General features: G+C 42.4%; 1 protein-coding gene across 1 annotated transcript in view; it reads right to left on the bottom strand.

Moving 5' to 3' along the window:
• Positions 1 to 18,910, bottom strand: part of LOC137046755 (NACHT, LRR and PYD domains-containing protein 12-like) — a 44,995-nt gene that overhangs the window by 14,420 nt on the left and 11,665 nt on the right. Inside the window, exons 2-8 of the mRNA XM_067424144.1 lie at positions 13,849 to 13,938; positions 13,660 to 13,773; positions 7,745 to 7,774; positions 5,376 to 7,143; positions 5,038 to 5,208; positions 2,551 to 2,718; positions 2,277 to 2,447 (exon numbers count right to left, since the gene is read on the bottom strand). Coding sequence (XP_067280245.1) covers positions 2,277 to 2,447; positions 2,551 to 2,718; positions 5,038 to 5,208; positions 5,376 to 7,143; positions 7,745 to 7,774; positions 13,660 to 13,773; positions 13,849 to 13,918 — 2,492 coding nt within the window. The 5' untranslated portion in view covers positions 13,919 to 13,938. The remainder of the gene's footprint in view (positions 1 to 2,276; positions 2,448 to 2,550; positions 2,719 to 5,037; positions 5,209 to 5,375; positions 7,144 to 7,744; positions 7,775 to 13,659; positions 13,774 to 13,848; positions 13,939 to 18,910) is intronic.

Here is an 18,910-nt window from a genome sequence, read left to right on the forward strand (position 1 = left end):
TGCCACTGAAAAAAATGTATGACATTATAATTGCCTCAGTCAACATCAAAACCAACCACATAACAGTTTTTAAGGTTAACCCTATAAGCTAAGTAAGTTTCTTAAATTTGATAATCTGTTATGTCATGTTTATGACAGGTTATGTTGTCTTGGTAATGTCAAATTGTCATGACAAAGACACTGACAGGTTATGATGAATTGGTTTATGTCAAGTTGTCATAACAAAGACAACTCCGAAATGTCATCATTGCATTAAAAATGACATAATTAAGCGAATGACACTTAATGACAGTTGTCATAAAGATGCATAAAAACTCCTTCATATTCATGACACGTGTCATGTCATGATTATGAAGGTGTCATGTCAGTCTTATGCACACCCCTTCAAGTAAAGTGTTACCGGAACACACACTAATACTGTGTTTGACCCCTTTTCACCTTCAGAACTGCCTTAATTCTACGTGGCATTGATTCAACAAGGTGCTGAAAGCATTCTTTAGAAATGTTGGCCCATATTGATAGGAGAGCATCTTGCAGTTGATGAAGATTTGTGGGATGCACATCCAGGGCACGAAGCTCCCGTTCCACCACATCCCAAAGATGCTCTATTGGGTTGAGATCTGGTGGCTGTGGCGGCCATTTTAGTACAGTCAACTCATTGTCATGTTCAAGAAACCAATTTGAAATGATTCAAGCTTTGTGACATGGTGCATTATCCTGTTGGAAGTAGCCATCAGAGGATGGGTACATGGTGGTCATAAAGGGATGGACATGGTCAGAAACAATGCTCAGGTAGGCCGTGGCATTTAAACCATGCCCAGTTGGCACTAAGGGGCCTAAAGTGTGCCAAGAAAACATCCCCACACCATTACACCACCACCAGCAGCCTGCACAGTGGGAACAAGGCATGATGGATCCATGTTCTCATTCAGTTTACGCCAAATTCTGACTCTACCATCTGAATGTCTCAACAGAAATCGACACTCATCAGACCAGGCAACATTTTTCCAGTCTTCAACTGTCCAATTTTGGTGAGCTTGTGCAAATTGTCGCCTCTTTCTCCTATTTGTAGTGGAGATGAGTGGTCCCCGGTGGGGTCTTCTTCTGTTGTAGCCCATCTGCCTCAAAGCTGTGCATGTTGTAGCTTCACAAATGCTTTGCTGCATACCTCGGTTGTAATGAGTGGTTATTTCAGTCAAAGTTGCTCTTCTATCAGCTTGAATCAGTCGGCCCATTCTCCTCTGACCTCGAGCATCAACAAGGCATTTTCGCCCACAGGACTGCTGCATACTGGATGTTTTTCTCTTTTCACACCATTCTTTGTAAACCCTAGAAATGGTTGCGCGTGAAAATCCCAGTAACTGAGCAGATTGTGAAATACTCAGACCAGCCCGTCTGGCACCAACAACCAGGCCACTCTCAAAATTACTTAAATCACCTTTCTTTCCCATTCTGACATTCAGTTTGGAGTTCAGGAGTTTGTCTTGACCAGGACCAAGTATTTTGTATTTTAATGTATCTTTTCTATTATAGTTTTTTTTTTCTTCAGTTTTACACCGCTTCCATTAAAATGCACTTGGACTCAGCTTTGTCTCAAGTCTTTCTTGGAGGAGTGTTTAGCTTGCTGCATAACTGTGTGTGTGTACCCCCCCCCACTCCCCCCACGTGCATCACGCGCTGTGCATAGGCCACCAAGTGCTGAGGGGGGCACCACGATAAATTTCTGTCAGCACCCCCCCCCCCCCCCCCCCCCGATATATATATATGGGGGGGCGGGGGTAAATTATGGATCTATGTTTGTCAAGCTACTGTCTCCACATCTCCACAGGCCTCTTCCTTTGTGGTTGGTGGTATTTTACCACCATGTCAACAATGCTCTTTAAAATAAACTTGACCGTCCACCTTAATGTTCTTAAAATTTAATTTTGAAAAATGTTTTCAAGAGGATTACAAATTTGCATAGTCAACACTATTGCTCATTCTATACTTTCCATTTTATTGTTAAAAGGCTGCAATTGTTTACATGTTCCCCAAACATAAAAAACAATATTAAATGTTTGGTTTTGGTTGGCTGTATGAACTATATTGAAAACATTTGAAAGTTTTGTGCACAGTGTTTTAAGAAAAATATTTACATTGTTTGTAATTTGTAGGAAATTAATGAAAACTTAGGACAATTACAAAGTGTTCAGATCACTGTAAACTCTTTGGAGAAAAGTGACCAGAGTTTAGATAAATGTAACATTTTGTTAATTATTTTAAGGAAAACCATTTACCTCAGAATCTCCAGCTTACAATTTTTGCTCAGTCCATCAGAGAGCAGCTTCACTCCAGAATCCTGCAGGTCATTGTTACTCAGGTCCAGCTCTCTCAGGACAGAGTTTGAGGATTGTAAAACTGAAGATAAACTCTCACAAGACTGAGCGGTGAGATTACACATGGAAAATCTGAACAAAATAACTGAATGTAATAACTGAATGCAGAATAATTCAGCAGTGATTTTCAGTGAATAACTAAATGAAAGACATTGAGAGTATTTGAATCTCAAACCTCAGTATTTTCATCTTACAGCCCTTCAGTCCATCAGAAAGATGCTTCACTCCAGAATCCTGCAGGTCATTGTTACTCAGGTCCAGCTCTTCCAGTACAGAGTTTGAGGATTGTAAAGCTGAAGACAAACTTTTACAGGACTGGCCAGTAAGATTACATCCACATAGCCTGTGCAGAGAACAAAACAAACAGTGATATCAATGTGTTTATCAGGTAGGGTTTATAATCTGGACTGCATGAAATTAAACTGCAGAAATTATTTATTTGTTTTCAGAAAAAATAAGAAAAAATAATAATCTCATGTAATATAATACACTGTAAAAGCATGTCTACACACAAACGCTAACCGACAATGAAATGAGGAAACAGGATCTTAAGTATATAATAAACTCAAATATGAACATCTGAGATGATTAAAATGAATATCCATGGTAACAAACAAGTGGCATGAAACGTGAATAAAGACAACAGAAAATAATGACAAGCAAACTAAAAGTCCATGAAACTGAAAACTAAACTGATAGTGTGCAAAAAACAAACAGTATAACAAATACAATATGACCTGAACAAATGAAATGACCAACAAAATTGTCTCCATTTTACATCTATTTAACAAAATAATTCAAGAAATAATTCAGATATTAAATAATCAAATGCAAAAATATCCATTGCATAGTCTTCAGTGTATTCACTGGAAATAAATGTATTATTATTAAAGCTGAAAAAGTGATTTAGTCAACAGCAGTGAGTGATTCCCTGTTTCTTTTGTTGTTTGATTAAAGGGTTACTTCAGTGATTAGCATATGGCTTTGTATCAGTAGAAACCCTGGAGTATATTCAAATGATTGTGCTTTCCCCCCTCATATCCCCCTGAGACAAGAGATTTATGCATTTTATTTCTGGAAAATTTCCTCCTATGATGCAAATTGACGATATTTGCATCATAGGAGGAAATTTTATTTCTGGAAAATTTCCTCCTATGATGCAAATTGACGATATTTGCATCATAGGAGGAATGTTTGCTCAAAGGCTAAAGACTACAGCCAGCAGAGGGAGCCATTTCCGCATGTTTTGAATCTGCGCATGGGGGATGGGCGGTCACACTCAGCTCTCATTTAAACGGAGCTATGGTGAGCAATGAAAGTCTTCAAACATCTCAAATTAATTTCTATGAAAGTTAAGCTTGCAAAGGCATGAACTGAAATGCGCCAGACTGAACTCGCGTTGTGAATGTATGCCGCGAGTGTAGTCGCGATTACCTCAGCTCTCATCACCAGCTCATCAATATCACTCCTGCAGTTAGTGCTCAGTGCTGTGAGACTCGCGCGGTGACTCACTCATTATATTGAACACACACGTTCAGTTTTTAATTGTAGTGTCTTCTCTAACTCAGTCACAGTAATCAAGTTGGTGGCTTTTGAGAGGCTTTTGGCTCATCCCCATGAGACAAAAATACATTTTCTGTCTTTTCTCAGTCTAGAAGTCACCAAATTAAAAAATAATTTCACATTTCTACTACATTGATGATCCAGTTTAAATACAGATTAATCTTCCCAGTGCTGAAGTACCCCTTTAACATTAATGACAGAGAGCAGCAGGTTTATTATATTAATCACTAATGCATGGATCTAATGTAATGTTACTTTTATGCATTCACTGTTTTGTGTACCTTATGTGTTTTTGTTATTTAGACTTTAAGGTTGAATTCTGCCCTGTTTTGTTTTTTCAGTCATTTTGTAGTTTTTCTTGTTGATTAGGTCTCTGGTTGTTTCCAGGTTTTTTGTTTGTTTGTTTTGTTAGTCTTTTAGCTCTTGTGCATTTTAACCCCAGTGATTCCTCTGTTTTTGGTCAGGCCATGTCAATGAATGGCAGTTTGTTTGGTGTTCTCAGTTTAGGTTATCTTGTTGTATTCCCCGGTGTTTTTGCTTATTATTTGTATTATTTTGATTCATTTTTTCATTAAATCTCACTCTGCTCTCCCTCCCATGTGTTTCCCTGCCTGTCTGCTTGTTCCTGAGCATCATTATGCAAGTTTCTGTTTGGATTTAAATTTCGGAATCTTCAGTTTATTTATAGTTAACCACACCATTACAATGATAGGGCTAGTTAATTATATATATATATATATATATATATATATATATATATATATATATATATATATATATATATATATATATATATATACGTTGTTCTATGTGCAGAATAGCAGAATTGTTCACATCAACATCATGAAGAATCATAAAATCAATATTATACAAATCAGCAATATTTCCAGGATGCTTGGGAACCCTGATTGTTTTATCATCAGGTTTTACAAAATAGAAAATGGAAAAATGGGGTAAGAAAAATTCTGTTTCAAACAGAAACAAGATTATTTTACTTATCTAGTAAAAGCATTTTTGTAGTTTTTTAAGACTGGAAACGACCAAACTACTAAAGAAAAGCGTTTATGCAGTCAACAAAGGAAATGAGTGAATGTCAAACCTCAGGATTTTCAGATAGTGTGAACTCTTCAGTCCTGTAGAGAGCAGCTTCACCCCTGAATCCTTCAGGTAATTGCTACTCAGGTTCAACTCTCTCAGATGGGAGTTTACTGATTGTAGAACTGAAGATATAATTTCACAGCAGGATTCATTAAGACTACAGTTCTCAAATCTGCCAAAACAGAATATTGACCCAGATTATTTTCGTATTTTTCCAATAACACATTATACCCTTCATAATCAGGACAGCCAGATATTTTACTCAGTACTTTTACAATCAGTTGTTTATTAATGTAGAATAAAATCTTTGATTAAACCACGATCAGTGAAATTACTCACAGGGCTTTTCTGCAGCATCTCATAGCTGGAACGAGTCTTGTGTAGCCGACCTGTGAAGTTGTGTACTTCTTAGGATTGAACTCGTCCAGCACGTTCTCTGACATCAACAGCACATAGTTCAGCACTGTGCACATTGAAGATGAGAGTTTACTTCCTGGATGCTCATCTGAACTAAGGTATCTCTGGATTTCCTCATATAATGAATGATCCTTGAGCTCAAGTAAGCAGTAGAATAGGTTGACTGAAACTTCATTTGAGATTTTACTGGTTTGTACTTGTTTAATGTATTTAGTTGTTTTTTGGATGCTCTCTGTTGTGTCTTCAGTGTGTGGCAACAGGCCTTTGAGCAGGTTTTGACTGGATTCCAATGAAATTCCCATAAGAAACCGCAGGAACAGGTCCAGATGTCCTCTCTGACTCTTCTTGGCTTTATCAATAGCCATCTCTAGTAGCTCCTGCAATCTGATGTTTTCTTCCTGCTTGTCAAAGAAAAACTGAAGCTCCTGCATGTTCTTGTTCAGGTAGCAGAGAAACACATGCACTGCAGCAAGGAACTCTTGAACACTCAGATGGACAAAGCAGAAGACCTTTTCTTCATGAAGTCCACCTTCCTTCTTAAATATCTCAGCAATCATTCCTGTGAACTCAGTGTCTTCACTCACATCAATACCACATTCTTCCAGATCTTTCTCATCGAACACAATGTTTTCCTTCTTCAGCTGTTCAAACGCTAGCTTGGCTAATTTCAAAATCATTTCTCTGTTTGACTTTAAGAGCTTTTTACGTTGTCTTTCTTCTTGTTCATCATACTTCTGGCTCTTCATTTTCATCTGTATCAGCAGGAAGTGGATGTACATTTCAGTGAGAGTTGTGCTGATGTTCTCTGGAGTGTTCTTGATGAGAATTTCCTGAAGTACTGTGGCCGTGATCCAGCAAAACATGGGAATGTGGCACATGATGTAGAGACTACGAGACGCCTTAATATGTGAGATGATTCTGGAGGCCACAGTCTCATCTTTGATTCTCTTTCTGAAGTACTCCTCCTTCTGTTCATCAGTGAATCCTCGTACCTCTGTGAACAAACCCACATACTGAGGAGGGATCTGATTGGCTGCTGCTGGTCGCGCGGTCACCCAGACGAGAGCTGATGGAAGCAGCTTCCCCTTGACCAGACTTGTGAAAAGCACATCTACAGATGATCTTTCCTCAACATTGTTCAATATTCCACTTCGAAAATTCAAACGCAGATGACTCTCATCAAGGCCATCAAATATAAACACAAGTTTACATTTCTCATATAACTTTGACTTTTCCAGGTCCTTCAATCCAGGATAAAATTTCAGCAGAAACTCATGGAGATTGAACTCTCTCTCTTTAATGGTATTCATCTCTCGGAATGGAAGCAGGAACACACAGTCTATATCCTGATTGGATTTTCCTTCTGCCCAGTCCAGGATGAATTTGTGCACAGAGACAGTTTTTCCAATGCCAGCAACGCCCTTGGTCAGCACAATCTTTTCCTCATTTCTTTTCCTCAGTTCAGTAAATATACCATTGCATTTGATTGGTTTGTTCTTGAAAGCATTATCAATCTTCAGAATCTCATGTTCATGATTGACATTTTCTTTATCTCCCTCTTGGATGTACAGTTCTGTGTAAACATCCTTAAGATCTGCTTCAGTTTCTTTCTTGCACTCAAAAATACGTTGTGCTTTCTTCTTCATGTCGGTTTTGTGGGTTCCTAAGAACTTTTTCAGTAACAACTCCCCTGTTATAAAAGATTGGTGTAGGTAATTAAAACATAAGGGAAAGCAAAAAAAAAACTTTAATTTGACAAAAGAAACATTACAAAGCTTTCACATCATCATGATCTGATCAGAATTCATTCAACACACTGTAATTATAATTCAGTTACTGTTGAAAGTAATACAACCCTGAGGCCTCAGACCTTCCATTTAATTTACTATGTTTTGATAAATACAATATATTACCCTCATGGAAGGAATACCCTTAAGCATTAATTCATGTTAATAATGCCCCACCTCCCACCCTCTCCCTCACCCTCACCTGTCCAACCACTGCATGGCAGCGGAAGTGAAACACTTTTAACAGGCTAGTTCAGAATGCACTTTAAATAGTAGCCTTTTAATAGGCTAGTTCAGACTGCACAGACTGACACTGAGCAATCACCGGGTCACGTTCCTGCTCATGACAAACGGTGAATGATGTTCAGTCAGTGAAAACAAACAGACAAACACTAACAGATGCTTAACAGAACTAAACCTGGTTTTCATGTCTGTTGGTGTTGGTAGACGCCTGTCTGTGCAGTGTAAACTAGCCTAAAGAGAATAAGACCTTTAAGACTGTACCTTGCTCTTCTGTGATTTCATCTGCTGTCTCTGTGAGGAGAGAGAAAAGAAGGGAATTAACTCTCAAAAGAAAAAGGATTCACAATCACCAGTTACATTTACATGCAACCAAATGATCCATAAGTGATCGGATTAATGGCTCAATCAGACTGAAAAGCCTTTGTGTAACACCTTAATCGATACGATTGAGCTCGATTAGAATTATATTTTGAGGTAGATTATTCATTTTCTAATCCAATTGAGAGGATGTGAGGACCTGATTGGGTTTAAACTAGGGCTGTCAAACAATTATTATTTTTAATCACGATTAATCGCATGATTGTCATGAGTTAACTCGCGATTAATCACATTTTAATCGCAGATATTTATTTGTTGTAAATGTATCTTAAATTAAGTTTGAATTAATTTTTTAATACTCTAATCAACATGGGTATATGGACAAATATGCATGCTTTATGGAAATGTACATTTATTATTAGTGAAACCATATAATACTTATTCAATAATAATCAATAAAACAGCATGAAGACTAGACATGTATCAAAGGTCATAGATGTTTATCAAAGAACTTGTTCATGTCTCTTAAGCCTAGCTTAAAAATTCAGAATAAGCAGGGATTTCTCTCATTTTAAGAATATAAATAAAGGTAATATTACTGGCAGTTTAGTTCAGTACAGGGCACAGTTCATATGAAACACTGGTAATGTGAAAGCTGTGATGTGGACCTGTGAGCACACCAGTACCACACCATACCCGTATTCCACGAATAGGAATATAGTGTGGCCCCTTTAAGAGAGGCGCGCTCTCTATTGAACTGCCAGTATGTGCGTTAATAAATTTAGTGCCGTTAAAATGAATTTGCGTTAACGCGTTAACTTTGACAGCCCTAGTTTAAACCAAAACCTAAAGTACTTTGCAGATGCAATGACATAGAAATACTGTAGCTTAGTGATGTATGACGCGTGGAACGAGCTGTTCTTCCAAGATATATACAGCTGCAACCCAGCAGCACACCAGTTTCAGCACACCAGTTTCAGCACACCAGTTTCAGCACACTAGTTTCAGAACACCAGTTTCAGAACACCAGTTTCAGAACACCAGTTTCAGAACACCAGTTCCCTTTCAGTCGAATTGGGATCACTTCTGGGAGCCCCTATCAGCTTCGAGATGTAGAGAACAGGCCAATTACTATTGGCCTGCGTGTTTCGCATATCGCACCCCGCCCCGCAGCGCGGGCATAAAGCGGAAGCGATTGCAACGCACTATTGTCATTCACTTCGGAGCCGAACATGGTGTTGATGAAGAAGACTGTTCCTGCTTCAGCAGAGAGAAAAAGAGAGAACGAGAGAAGAGGCTTCATTGAGTGCTGGTGGGACGGCACGATCAGTGACGGACACAATCTCACTGATACAGTGATAAACTGCGTCACTTGGCGCTCTAGATGCGCAGTCGAGACTCTGATACCTCAAATGGGGTTGAGTCCCTTCACTTATACCCTGATATAGTTTCTTTTCTGGGGATCTGGAAAAGAGCTACTTTGGCTAATAAGTCAGGGTGATCTGAGGATTACAGTGGGGCCACTCTGCCGAGTACACCTCCGTGGGCCCCCCACTCCTCTAGCGCATCACAGCATGCTGAGACTGTTCGTGGATGACCACGTCGGCATGTTGTTCGCTTGCCTTTTTCATAAAAGGTTTGAGTGTTCAGCGCGCCGTGTGCTGTCTCATGGCCACGCTCACTATCTCGCATGCCTGCTGGTAGCTTACAAGTGGGATTGCTGGGCCCTAAAAAGAAAAAAGAAAAAAAAGAAGCACCATTGGTGCCAGAATATGGAGCACCATTGGTGCTAGAATATGGAGCACCATTGGGGTCATAATCTGTGTAAAAAATTTTCCTCTCTCTCACTGCCCACATCGGTGAGGCGGCAGTGCCACTGGCCGGCTGCCTCTTCCCAGCACTCTTGGTGCACAGGGGTAGTTCTGAGCCAAGGTTGAGCTGCAAACAGTGACAGATTTATATCTAAAGTCACATCGCTGGCCCTTGGCCAGACGATGTCCACCCTGGTCCAGAAACATTGGTGACCCCTCAGTCTGCTCGTCGCCATGGGCATCGGTCCCTCGATGCCACCCGTCTCGGCTGTCAGTCAGCTGGGACGAGTCACCCAGATTTGGTCAGGAGCTGCTCTTTCCCAGAGGAGGGCCAGATGGAGAACCATTGGTAAATTCTGTTCTGCCACTGTGTCTAAATTTTAAATTTTTTAAGAGCAGTTCTGATACCGCTGGGTGCCAGAGAGCATGCTTGGCGGTGGCGACGCTGCCATGCCTTGTCACCCTCAGGCGCCTCTCTAATCGCCAGCAGGGGGCGCACGGGACGCCCACAAGCGGCCTCCCCACATTCCCGCGCCCCCTCAGCAGAAGGAGGTTTGTGTGCCACAACCATGCCGCCCAAGCTGGGTCCCTGCGTGCCGCTGTACGTCTGTGGTGCCATTGGTCCCACTGGTTCGGTCGTTGGGGGCCTGGCTAGCACTCCCCAGCCCGTCCCGCTGGCTCATCCGTACCATCAGACTCGGCTATGTGATTCAGTTCGCCCGGTGTACCCCCAAGTTCAGGGGCGTTCACTTCACCTCTGGGTCGAAGCAGGGCGCCCCGGTGCTTCAGGCGGAGATCGCAGTCCTACTGGTGAAGGACGCGATCGAGCCGGTCCCTCCAGCCGATATGAAGACCGGCTTTTACAACCCGAACTTCATTGTACCCAAGAAAAGCGGCGGGCTACGGACGTTCTTGGATCTGCAGTTCTTGAACCGGTCCCTTCACAGGCTACCGTTCAGAATGCTAACGCAGAAATGCATCTTCAGGTACATCCATCCCCAAGATTGGTTTGCAGCGATCGACCTGAAGGACGAGTACTTTTATGTTTGGATTCTCCCTCGACACAGACCGTTTTTCTACACTTTGCGTTCAACGGACAAGCATATCAGTACAAGGTCCTACCCTTCAGGCTCTCCTTGTCACCCGTGTCTTCGCGAAAGTTGCGGAGGCGGTGGCGACGCTTCCATGAGAGAGTGTGGTGTTCGCATCCTCAACTACCTCGACGACTAGCTGATTCTAGCACAGTCCCGAGAGCAGTTGTGCGAACACAGGGACAAGGTGCTTAGGCACCTCAGCCAGTTGGGTCTTCAGGTCAAGTGGGAGAAGAGCAATCTCTGCCCTACGCAGAGGATCCCTTTTCTCGGTATGGAGCTGGATATGGTCACCCTGATAGCGCGCCTCACAGAGGAGCGTGTCCAGTCGGTATTGAACTGCTTGAATTCGTTCAAATGCAGGACAGCGGTCCCACTGAAACATTTTCAGAGGCTCCTGGGGCATATGGCATCCGTAGCTGCGGTCACGCCGCCAGGTTTACTCCATATGAGACCGCTTCAATGCTGGCTACACGACCGAGTCCCGAGGTGGGCGTGGCACAGCGGGTCCCACCGTGTCTTAGTTACACCGAGGTGCTGCCAAACCTTCAGCCTGTGGTCGGACCCTTTATTTCTACGGGCGGGGTGCCCCTAGAACAGGTATCCAGGCATGCGATTGCCTCCACGGATGCCTCATCCACCGGCTGGGGTGCCACGTACAAAAGGCTTGCAGTTTCGGGTCTGTGGACGGGGCCTCAACTGCAATGGCACATCAACTGCCTGGAGTTGTTAGCAGTTCGTCTTGCCCTGAGCCGCTTTAAGATGCTGCTCCAGGGCAAGCACGTTTTGGTCCATACGGACAGCACTACGGCCATAGCGTACATCAACAAACAGGGTGGTCCACGCTCCCGTCGCATGTCACAACTCGCCCGCCACCTTATGGAGTCAGAAGCATCTGAGGTCACTCTGGCCACTCACATTCCGGGCCTGCTCAATCGTGCGGCCGACGGGCTCTCACGACAGCCAGTGCTTCCGGGAGAGTGGAGACTCCATCCCCAGGTGGTCCAGCTGATTTGGGACCGCTTCGGGCTGCACAGATAGACCTGTTTGCCGCCCCAGACACGGCCCATTGCCAGTTGTTTTATTCCCTGACCGAGGGGACCCTCGGCACGGATGCTCTGGCACAGAGCTGGCCCCGGGGCCTACGCAAATATGGGTTTTCCCCGGTGAGCCTTCTTGCACAGATATTGTGCAAGGTCAGGGAGGACGAGGAGCAGGTCCTGTTGGTGGCGCCGTACTGGCCCAACAGGACGTGGTTCCCGGAACTAGTGCTCCTTGCGACAGCACCTTGGTCCATTCCTCTGAGGAAGGACCTCCTGACTCAGAGACGGGGCACCCTCTGGCACCCGTGTCCGGACCTCTGGAAACTCCCTGTCTGGTCCCTGGACGGGACACGAAGGTTCTAGGTGATCTGCTGTGGTAGACACCATCCCTTCCGCTAGGGCTCCCTCTACGAGGAACCTCTATGCGTTGAAGTGGAACCTGTTCGTCGATTGGTGCTCTTCTCATTGAGAAGACCCCCGAAGATGTTCGGTCAGAGCCGTGCTTTCCGTTCTATAAGATGTGTTGGAGCTCTTCGGACGTGGACAGAATGCAAACCTTTAGGACCTCAGAGCAGCTCTTTGTCTGTTACGGAGGCCAGCAGAAGGGAAAGGCTGTCTCCAAGCAGAGGATGGCCCACTGGATAGTGGATGCCATTGTCTTGGCATATGAATCCCAAGACGTGCCCTGCCCGCTCGGGATTAGAGCCCACTCCACCAGGGGTGTAGCCTCGTCCTGGACAGATATTTGTAGAGCTGCAGGCTGGGTCACACCCAACACGTTCGCTAGTGTACTAACTTCCCATAGTCGGTAGCACCGGAGTGCCCGTTCTAGTGTCGGCTTGCTGCGCCACTCCCTTTCTCATGGAACGAATACGTGCGCTTATATGCCCCAGTCGAGTTCCCCAGAATGGCGAACCCTGTCGAGTCCTCTGCAACCCGCAGCAGTCAGACGTGGCGGAGCGTCTGACGCCAGGTCTAACACTTGTATGCATTGGTGGAACTTGTGTTGTGACCCCCACAGCGGTCCCATATGTGTATTCTCCTCGGTACGGCTCCCTACGGTGAGCCCGTGTCTTTCCCTCGGCAGAGCCCGACAGTGCGGTGACTGTCCCCCGCCAAAGGGGGCTGGGGCCACCCCTGCGACTTCCATATGTGGTACTGCCCACGGCCAGTCCATACGTGTAATTTCCACATGACATCCCCCTTCGGGATAGTGTGGCTTCCGCAGCGGTCTCAAGGGGCACACTTTCCCAGTGTTATCCAATAGTCTGCTGAATGGGTCTTGAAGAACAGCAGCGTGACTCTCCCTGCATGAATTTCCCCGCCCGGTACAGACGGGGTCTGAGCAGCTATGAGAACTCTAGCAGGGCGCTGGAAGTGGTAGTAACTGTGGCGTTTTCCAAAGGGATCCCAATTCGTCGGTCAGTCCGACGTACGCCGAACGTGACCGACTGAAAGTGAATGTCTCGGTAACCCTCGTTCCCTGAAGGAGGGGACGAAGACGTACGTCCTGTCGCCACAGTTGCTGTACCATCACTGCAGGCTGAGTCACTAGTTCGGCTCCTCAGTGAAAAACAACAGTGATCGCTTCCGCTAATGGTAATCATAATGTTATGCCTGATCGGTGTATATGTAACCCCCCCTGTTCAAATTGCCCGCTCCAAGCGGGGCTCGAACCCCGGTCCGCGGGCATGAGAGTCGGACGCTCTAACAAAGAGATTGAAGGCTGCAACCTCTAGCATCAATCGCTAGAGCGTCTGTTGAGATCGGAGGAGTGAGGTTTACTTGCACAGCAACTTCTAGCTGACTACTGTTACATATAAATGCGCACATCAACCCGATCACTTTGCTTAGCGTTAAACTGACTGCCAGTAAGCAGCGTGTCTCTGTAAGCACAGCTATAGGGACAGTACCGTTTCCTGGTGATTTGATGGTCACTGGGCCTGTGAAGGTGTTTCCATGGAATAGAAGAGCATTCACTTTAGCTCCCTTCTCAGCATTAACATGAACACTGCTGCTCATCTCGACTGGAACAGAGACAGAGATTAATGACATTTCCTGATTGACAACTTTAACATTACAGATATTCTTTTCTTCATTACCTTTCTTGTTTTTCAGAAGATCTGCTTCCAGCTTATCTGGTGTGTCCCGATGCCGATCCACAGATGCCATTGTCTTTCACTGACTCACCGCTGTTGGACATGAAGAAAAAGGTTTTGCTCCACTGTTACCAGGCACTTTACAAAATCTAATAAGGCACTAAATTATATGTACTATTTTAAGAGGGAAATGATATTTGATATCAGTAGCCGCGTTTCCATTACCCTTCAAATCGTGCATATTGAAATTGCGAATTGAAAATACGCCCAATGGAAACGCGGCAATTTCGCAAAAACTCCCATACATGGCAAAAAAGTTTTTATGCTCTCATGAGGTGGTTTTTCAGGCGATTCGAAAAAGGACATTTTCGCAAAACTGCAATGGAAACGTTTTTTTCGTATTTACATGTCACCTGTTGCGGTGACGCATTGCTGCAACATAGGGCCTATATATTATATTTTCCACTCAATTGTGTCGTAATAACAAAATAATGTAGTTAAAAGGACATATATTTTCTCCTAATAAGGACTACAGGCTATATATTATATAGTTATATAATATATATAATATTAAGACATATAATTAAGACATATATAGTTAAGACATATCTAATTAAGACATATTCAAGAAATGTAGCTATTAAAACAGAAAGAGCCAGCCTGTATTTTCAGCCTTACTCAAAGACAGAGGAAACAGTTACGCACGTCAATCCATTCGAGACCATCTTAGTTTGCTTCTTATCTAATAAACAGGCAATTAATTCATGAAACATCGATCAAAATAAAAATACAATTTATACAAAACTAAATATATTTTTTAAGAAAGACTTTCTAGAAAATAAAACTCGAAGTGATCAAAATCATGTGACGCCCCAGGTCTCAAACATATTACGGTTCTTGTGCATGCTGCTCACTTTTCATAACCAACATATAAATTAAAATAACAATATTACAGGCTAATGTTTAGGCCTAAACGTAGCCTATTTAGTTTCGTAGTTAGGCTGTTTTCTTTAACCCACGGCCGATAAAAGCGCAGACGTTCTCATTTTTTCCTTCTTCCTTTAAGAGAGATGAAACAATTCACAATACTCTTGTCATTTTTAGCTATACAGATGAGTTCAAGACATAATTATAAACTATAAACTGTCTATTTTTATTTGTGGACTCAGGGAACTAATTATTTTGCACTCACTCCAAACGCTGTCTCCATTTCAAAAAAAAAAATTTTGTTTATTAAATGCCAATTGTTTCTTCCAATTCAGTTAAAATGCCCATCAAACGAAATATCTAGCCAAAATAACGAAAGTGGTAAAAATAAAAAATAAAAAAAAACATTTGAGTTAAAATGCAAATTCAAACATTTCGCTCTACTCTATATGCGTCAACCTGCCGCGCTTAAAAGTCGACCATTCTTTACAGATGACAGGTTCGGTTTGGAGAGAAGACGAGACGGAGTTCTTTATTAAACTCATAAAAGACAATATAGGATTAAAGGAATACTGGATTCTAAACACAGAAATGCTACATTATCATGAAGACCTTGAAGCAGATCTGACACACACACACACACACACACACACACACACACACACACACACACACACACACACACACACACACACCTCATATCCGTGCCGCTTAAGTAAACTAAGGGGCTTTCCTTGCCATTAATTCTTGGATAACACACACGTCTCCTTCCAATAAAAATAATGGCTAGTGTGATGGATGGGATATACAAACTTACCAAGTGCCATCATTTTGGAATGACCTATCGCAAGAGGAAAGTAATGTGTTTTAGTCGCATAACTGCAGCTATGGAAACGCTGTCATTTCGCAACAGTTTTTTTATCGACATTTAAGAAATATCGCAAAAGTTTTTCGCAACTCTGTAATGGAAACGCAGCTACTGACTCTCTTGCACACAACCTATCCTTTGATCACTCTCATCAAACATGACGTTCTCTCAAGTGTGCCATTCCCAAAACCAGTTTAAACACAATAAACACATTTAAAACACCCAGATTACAGACTTCTGTAGCACTTTAAAGGCCCACTGAAGTGCCTTGAATCATTAATCGCGCCGCATTAATCAATGTGTTGATGTAATTTATCCTGAAACGGCTTCAGCTGTTAGCAGCTCCTCCCCTTTTTTGAAACAGCCAATAGCGTTTCATAAATATACAGTTTGACTAGAGCCTTCCTGACTGTTTGGTAAAGCCAGCTTCCTGTAACACTGTTTATCACCATAATCTCCTCCATATCGCTTTGAAACGCAGCATTCTGTGCAGAATTTAAAAGGGTCCGATATGTTTGTTGTCTGCGCAGACTTGTGCATTTGATCCGCTCTCGAGTCTGTAGTCTAACTTTAGACCAGAGCCGTTGGTGTGTGTGTGTGTGCGTGTGTGTGTGTGTGCTGCTGCTGTAGTGTGTGAAACTAACTTGAAAACAGACTTCATGTGCCTCCACTGAAAGCACATTTACACTGAATCGTTTCCTATCACATATATAGTGTGCTATGTGCCTTATGTAGGAATTAGTAAATGTGTGAACAACTGACAGATTTCAGCCGCTGCTTCAGCAGGGTAGGGGGCGGGATTTAGATTGTAGAGAGCATTTGATTGGACAGAAGATTTGATGAGAAGGTGAAGTCTGCGATGATGTCATCAAAATCTGTAAGAAGTTTTGAATGCTTATATCTCCTAAATGCAATTTTTTGTCATTGTTTTAGAACATACCAGTTTATCCATAACTTTGAGGTTAACACAGTCATACTAAAAGCTAAAAAACTTAAATTTTGATTTCAGCGGGCCTTTATGGTTTCATTAGTTAACATTAATGAACTACAATAGTTATCAGGAACTAATAATAAACTGCACTTCTACAGCATTTAATAATCTTTGTTAATGTAAATTTCATAATTTACTAAAACATTATTAAAATAACAAGTTGTATTTGTTAACATATTTACTGTGAGCAAACATGAACAAACAATGAACAGCTCTATTTTTATTAATTAACGTTAACAAAGAAGAACAAATACAGTACAAAAAAAGTATAGAACAGTCTGGGGTGGGAAAGAATTGTGACTGTTGTGTGCACAGTTTATTGTGTAGTTTTAGTGCAGTGAAGTGCTTATGGGTCTGATTATAATTTATTTTTATTGAGGAACATCATTTTTTTAAGTGTTTTGGGGTTTAGACGATTTCTCTTCTTGGTCAAAACCTTGGAAAAGACCCTTTCACAAGGAACAGAGGATGCGGTTGAACATGAACATGCCAGTGTCAGCTGGTATAAGTGAGGATAGTGATGATTCAGTTGAGCCCAATATACTAGAGGATCCTCAGATCCTGTGAGATTTACTTCCGATAAATAGCGGTCCACTTCAACACTAGCATCTGTTGCACTTGAGCTCCTTCTACTGTGATCAAACGTGAAAGAATTGAAAATAATCAAAGACATTTGCTGTACACCCCCTGTCTCTTATTAGAAGGGCCTTTTGGGATTCCTAAAGACAAAGAGATGTTGAGGGCCTGTAGGCCAAATGGTGCCACACCTGTAGTACAGTGGGTGAAGTTTGCTCTGATTGGTCAGTTTGAATGTCTCAGGGTTTCAGTCACATGGTCAAGGAACAGATAAAAGAAGATTGCAACTGTTGCTCGGGGTCTTTTTCTCTGGTGGTCTTTTCTAGGGGCCTTCTCTTAGGCTCTCTTCTTCTCTTCTTGCTCGCTCTCTCTCTCTCTCTCTCTCTCTCTCTCTCTCTCTCTCTCTCTCTCGTGCGCATGTGCGGAGTGATTGTGGCAGGGAGTGTGTGAACGGAGAGTGTGTGGAGAACCTGAGTAAGTTTCAAACTTTTCCTTTCCTAATTATCACATCGGATATTGTTGAGGTTTAGTTGTAGGGGTTGTTGTAGCTGATTTATCAGCCTAGCTGGTAAGATGTCCTCAAATTCGGACGGTTTTTCCAGTTTGTCTGCTCGACATGCGTGCAAGTGCATGCCGGCAGACGAACTGATATCTGTTGAGAGTGTTTTAATTGTTATTGGTAGGGAGATAGGCGCACAAAACATTATGTCCGCCTCTAGAATGAACAAGGCAATTGTTGTATTTCTAAAAGAAGTGGAAATGGTCGATCATTTAGTGGAGTGTGGTTTGACTATTCAGAATGTGTTTGTTCCGGTTTTACCGTTGTCTAATCTCTCTAAAAAGGTGATGCTGTCAAATGTACCCCCGTTTATTTCCGACAAAGCGCTCGAATCTATTTTAGCTCGCTATGGAAAATTGATTGGGTCATTAAAAATGATTCCTTTAGGATTGAAAGCTCCAGAGTTGAAGCATGTTATGTCATTCAGACGTCAGGCCCTGATGATACTAAATGCAGAATTCGCAATGCTGGATGTGTCTGTTAAATTGTCAGTGTTTGGTAAAGATTATACGATCTTTATCAGCACGGACACTATGAAATGTTTTGTTTGTGGAAAACATGGGCACATTAAAACAGCTTGTCCTGTGGCTAGAGGTCAACATGCAAACAATGTTTCGGAATCGAATTCAGTGCAAATTTCAAATGCTCCGGATAATAATGAGGATTCGGTTCGGCTGACTCATGAAAACACAGCTGTTGATTCGAACGCTGAGGTTTCCGTGAGGACAGGGAATGAAGAGCATTTGAATCAAGGCTGTAGTGCTGAGAGTACAGATGCGAAGATATCTGATATAACGCATAGTGAAGTGATTAATACTGTGGAGGCTGATGGTGAGTTAGAGCCATCAGATGGGTCCAAAGTAAGTGATGTCTTGAAGGAATCAAACAGTGATATGAGTCCTGACGATATTGATTTGTCCATTGAAAAAACTTTATCTCAGGTTACTGAAAGTGATTTGGAGAGTGAGTGTTCAGACCTAATTACTGACGAATTGACTGAATTAAATTCTCAAGAAAACATAGCCGGGAGATTCACAAAGCTTCGCTATTATACTGTGGAACAGCTAAATGAATTTTTGAACGAAACAAAAAATCAGAAAAAAACAAAGGTTGAAAAGTTCTTTCCTGATTTAAGGCTCTTTGT

The sequence above is a fragment of the Pseudorasbora parva genome, chromosome 18, assembly GCF_024679245.1.
Source record: "Pseudorasbora parva isolate DD20220531a chromosome 18, ASM2467924v1, whole genome shotgun sequence".
NCBI classification, from domain to species: Eukaryota; Metazoa; Chordata; class Actinopteri; order Cypriniformes; family Gobionidae; genus Pseudorasbora; species Pseudorasbora parva.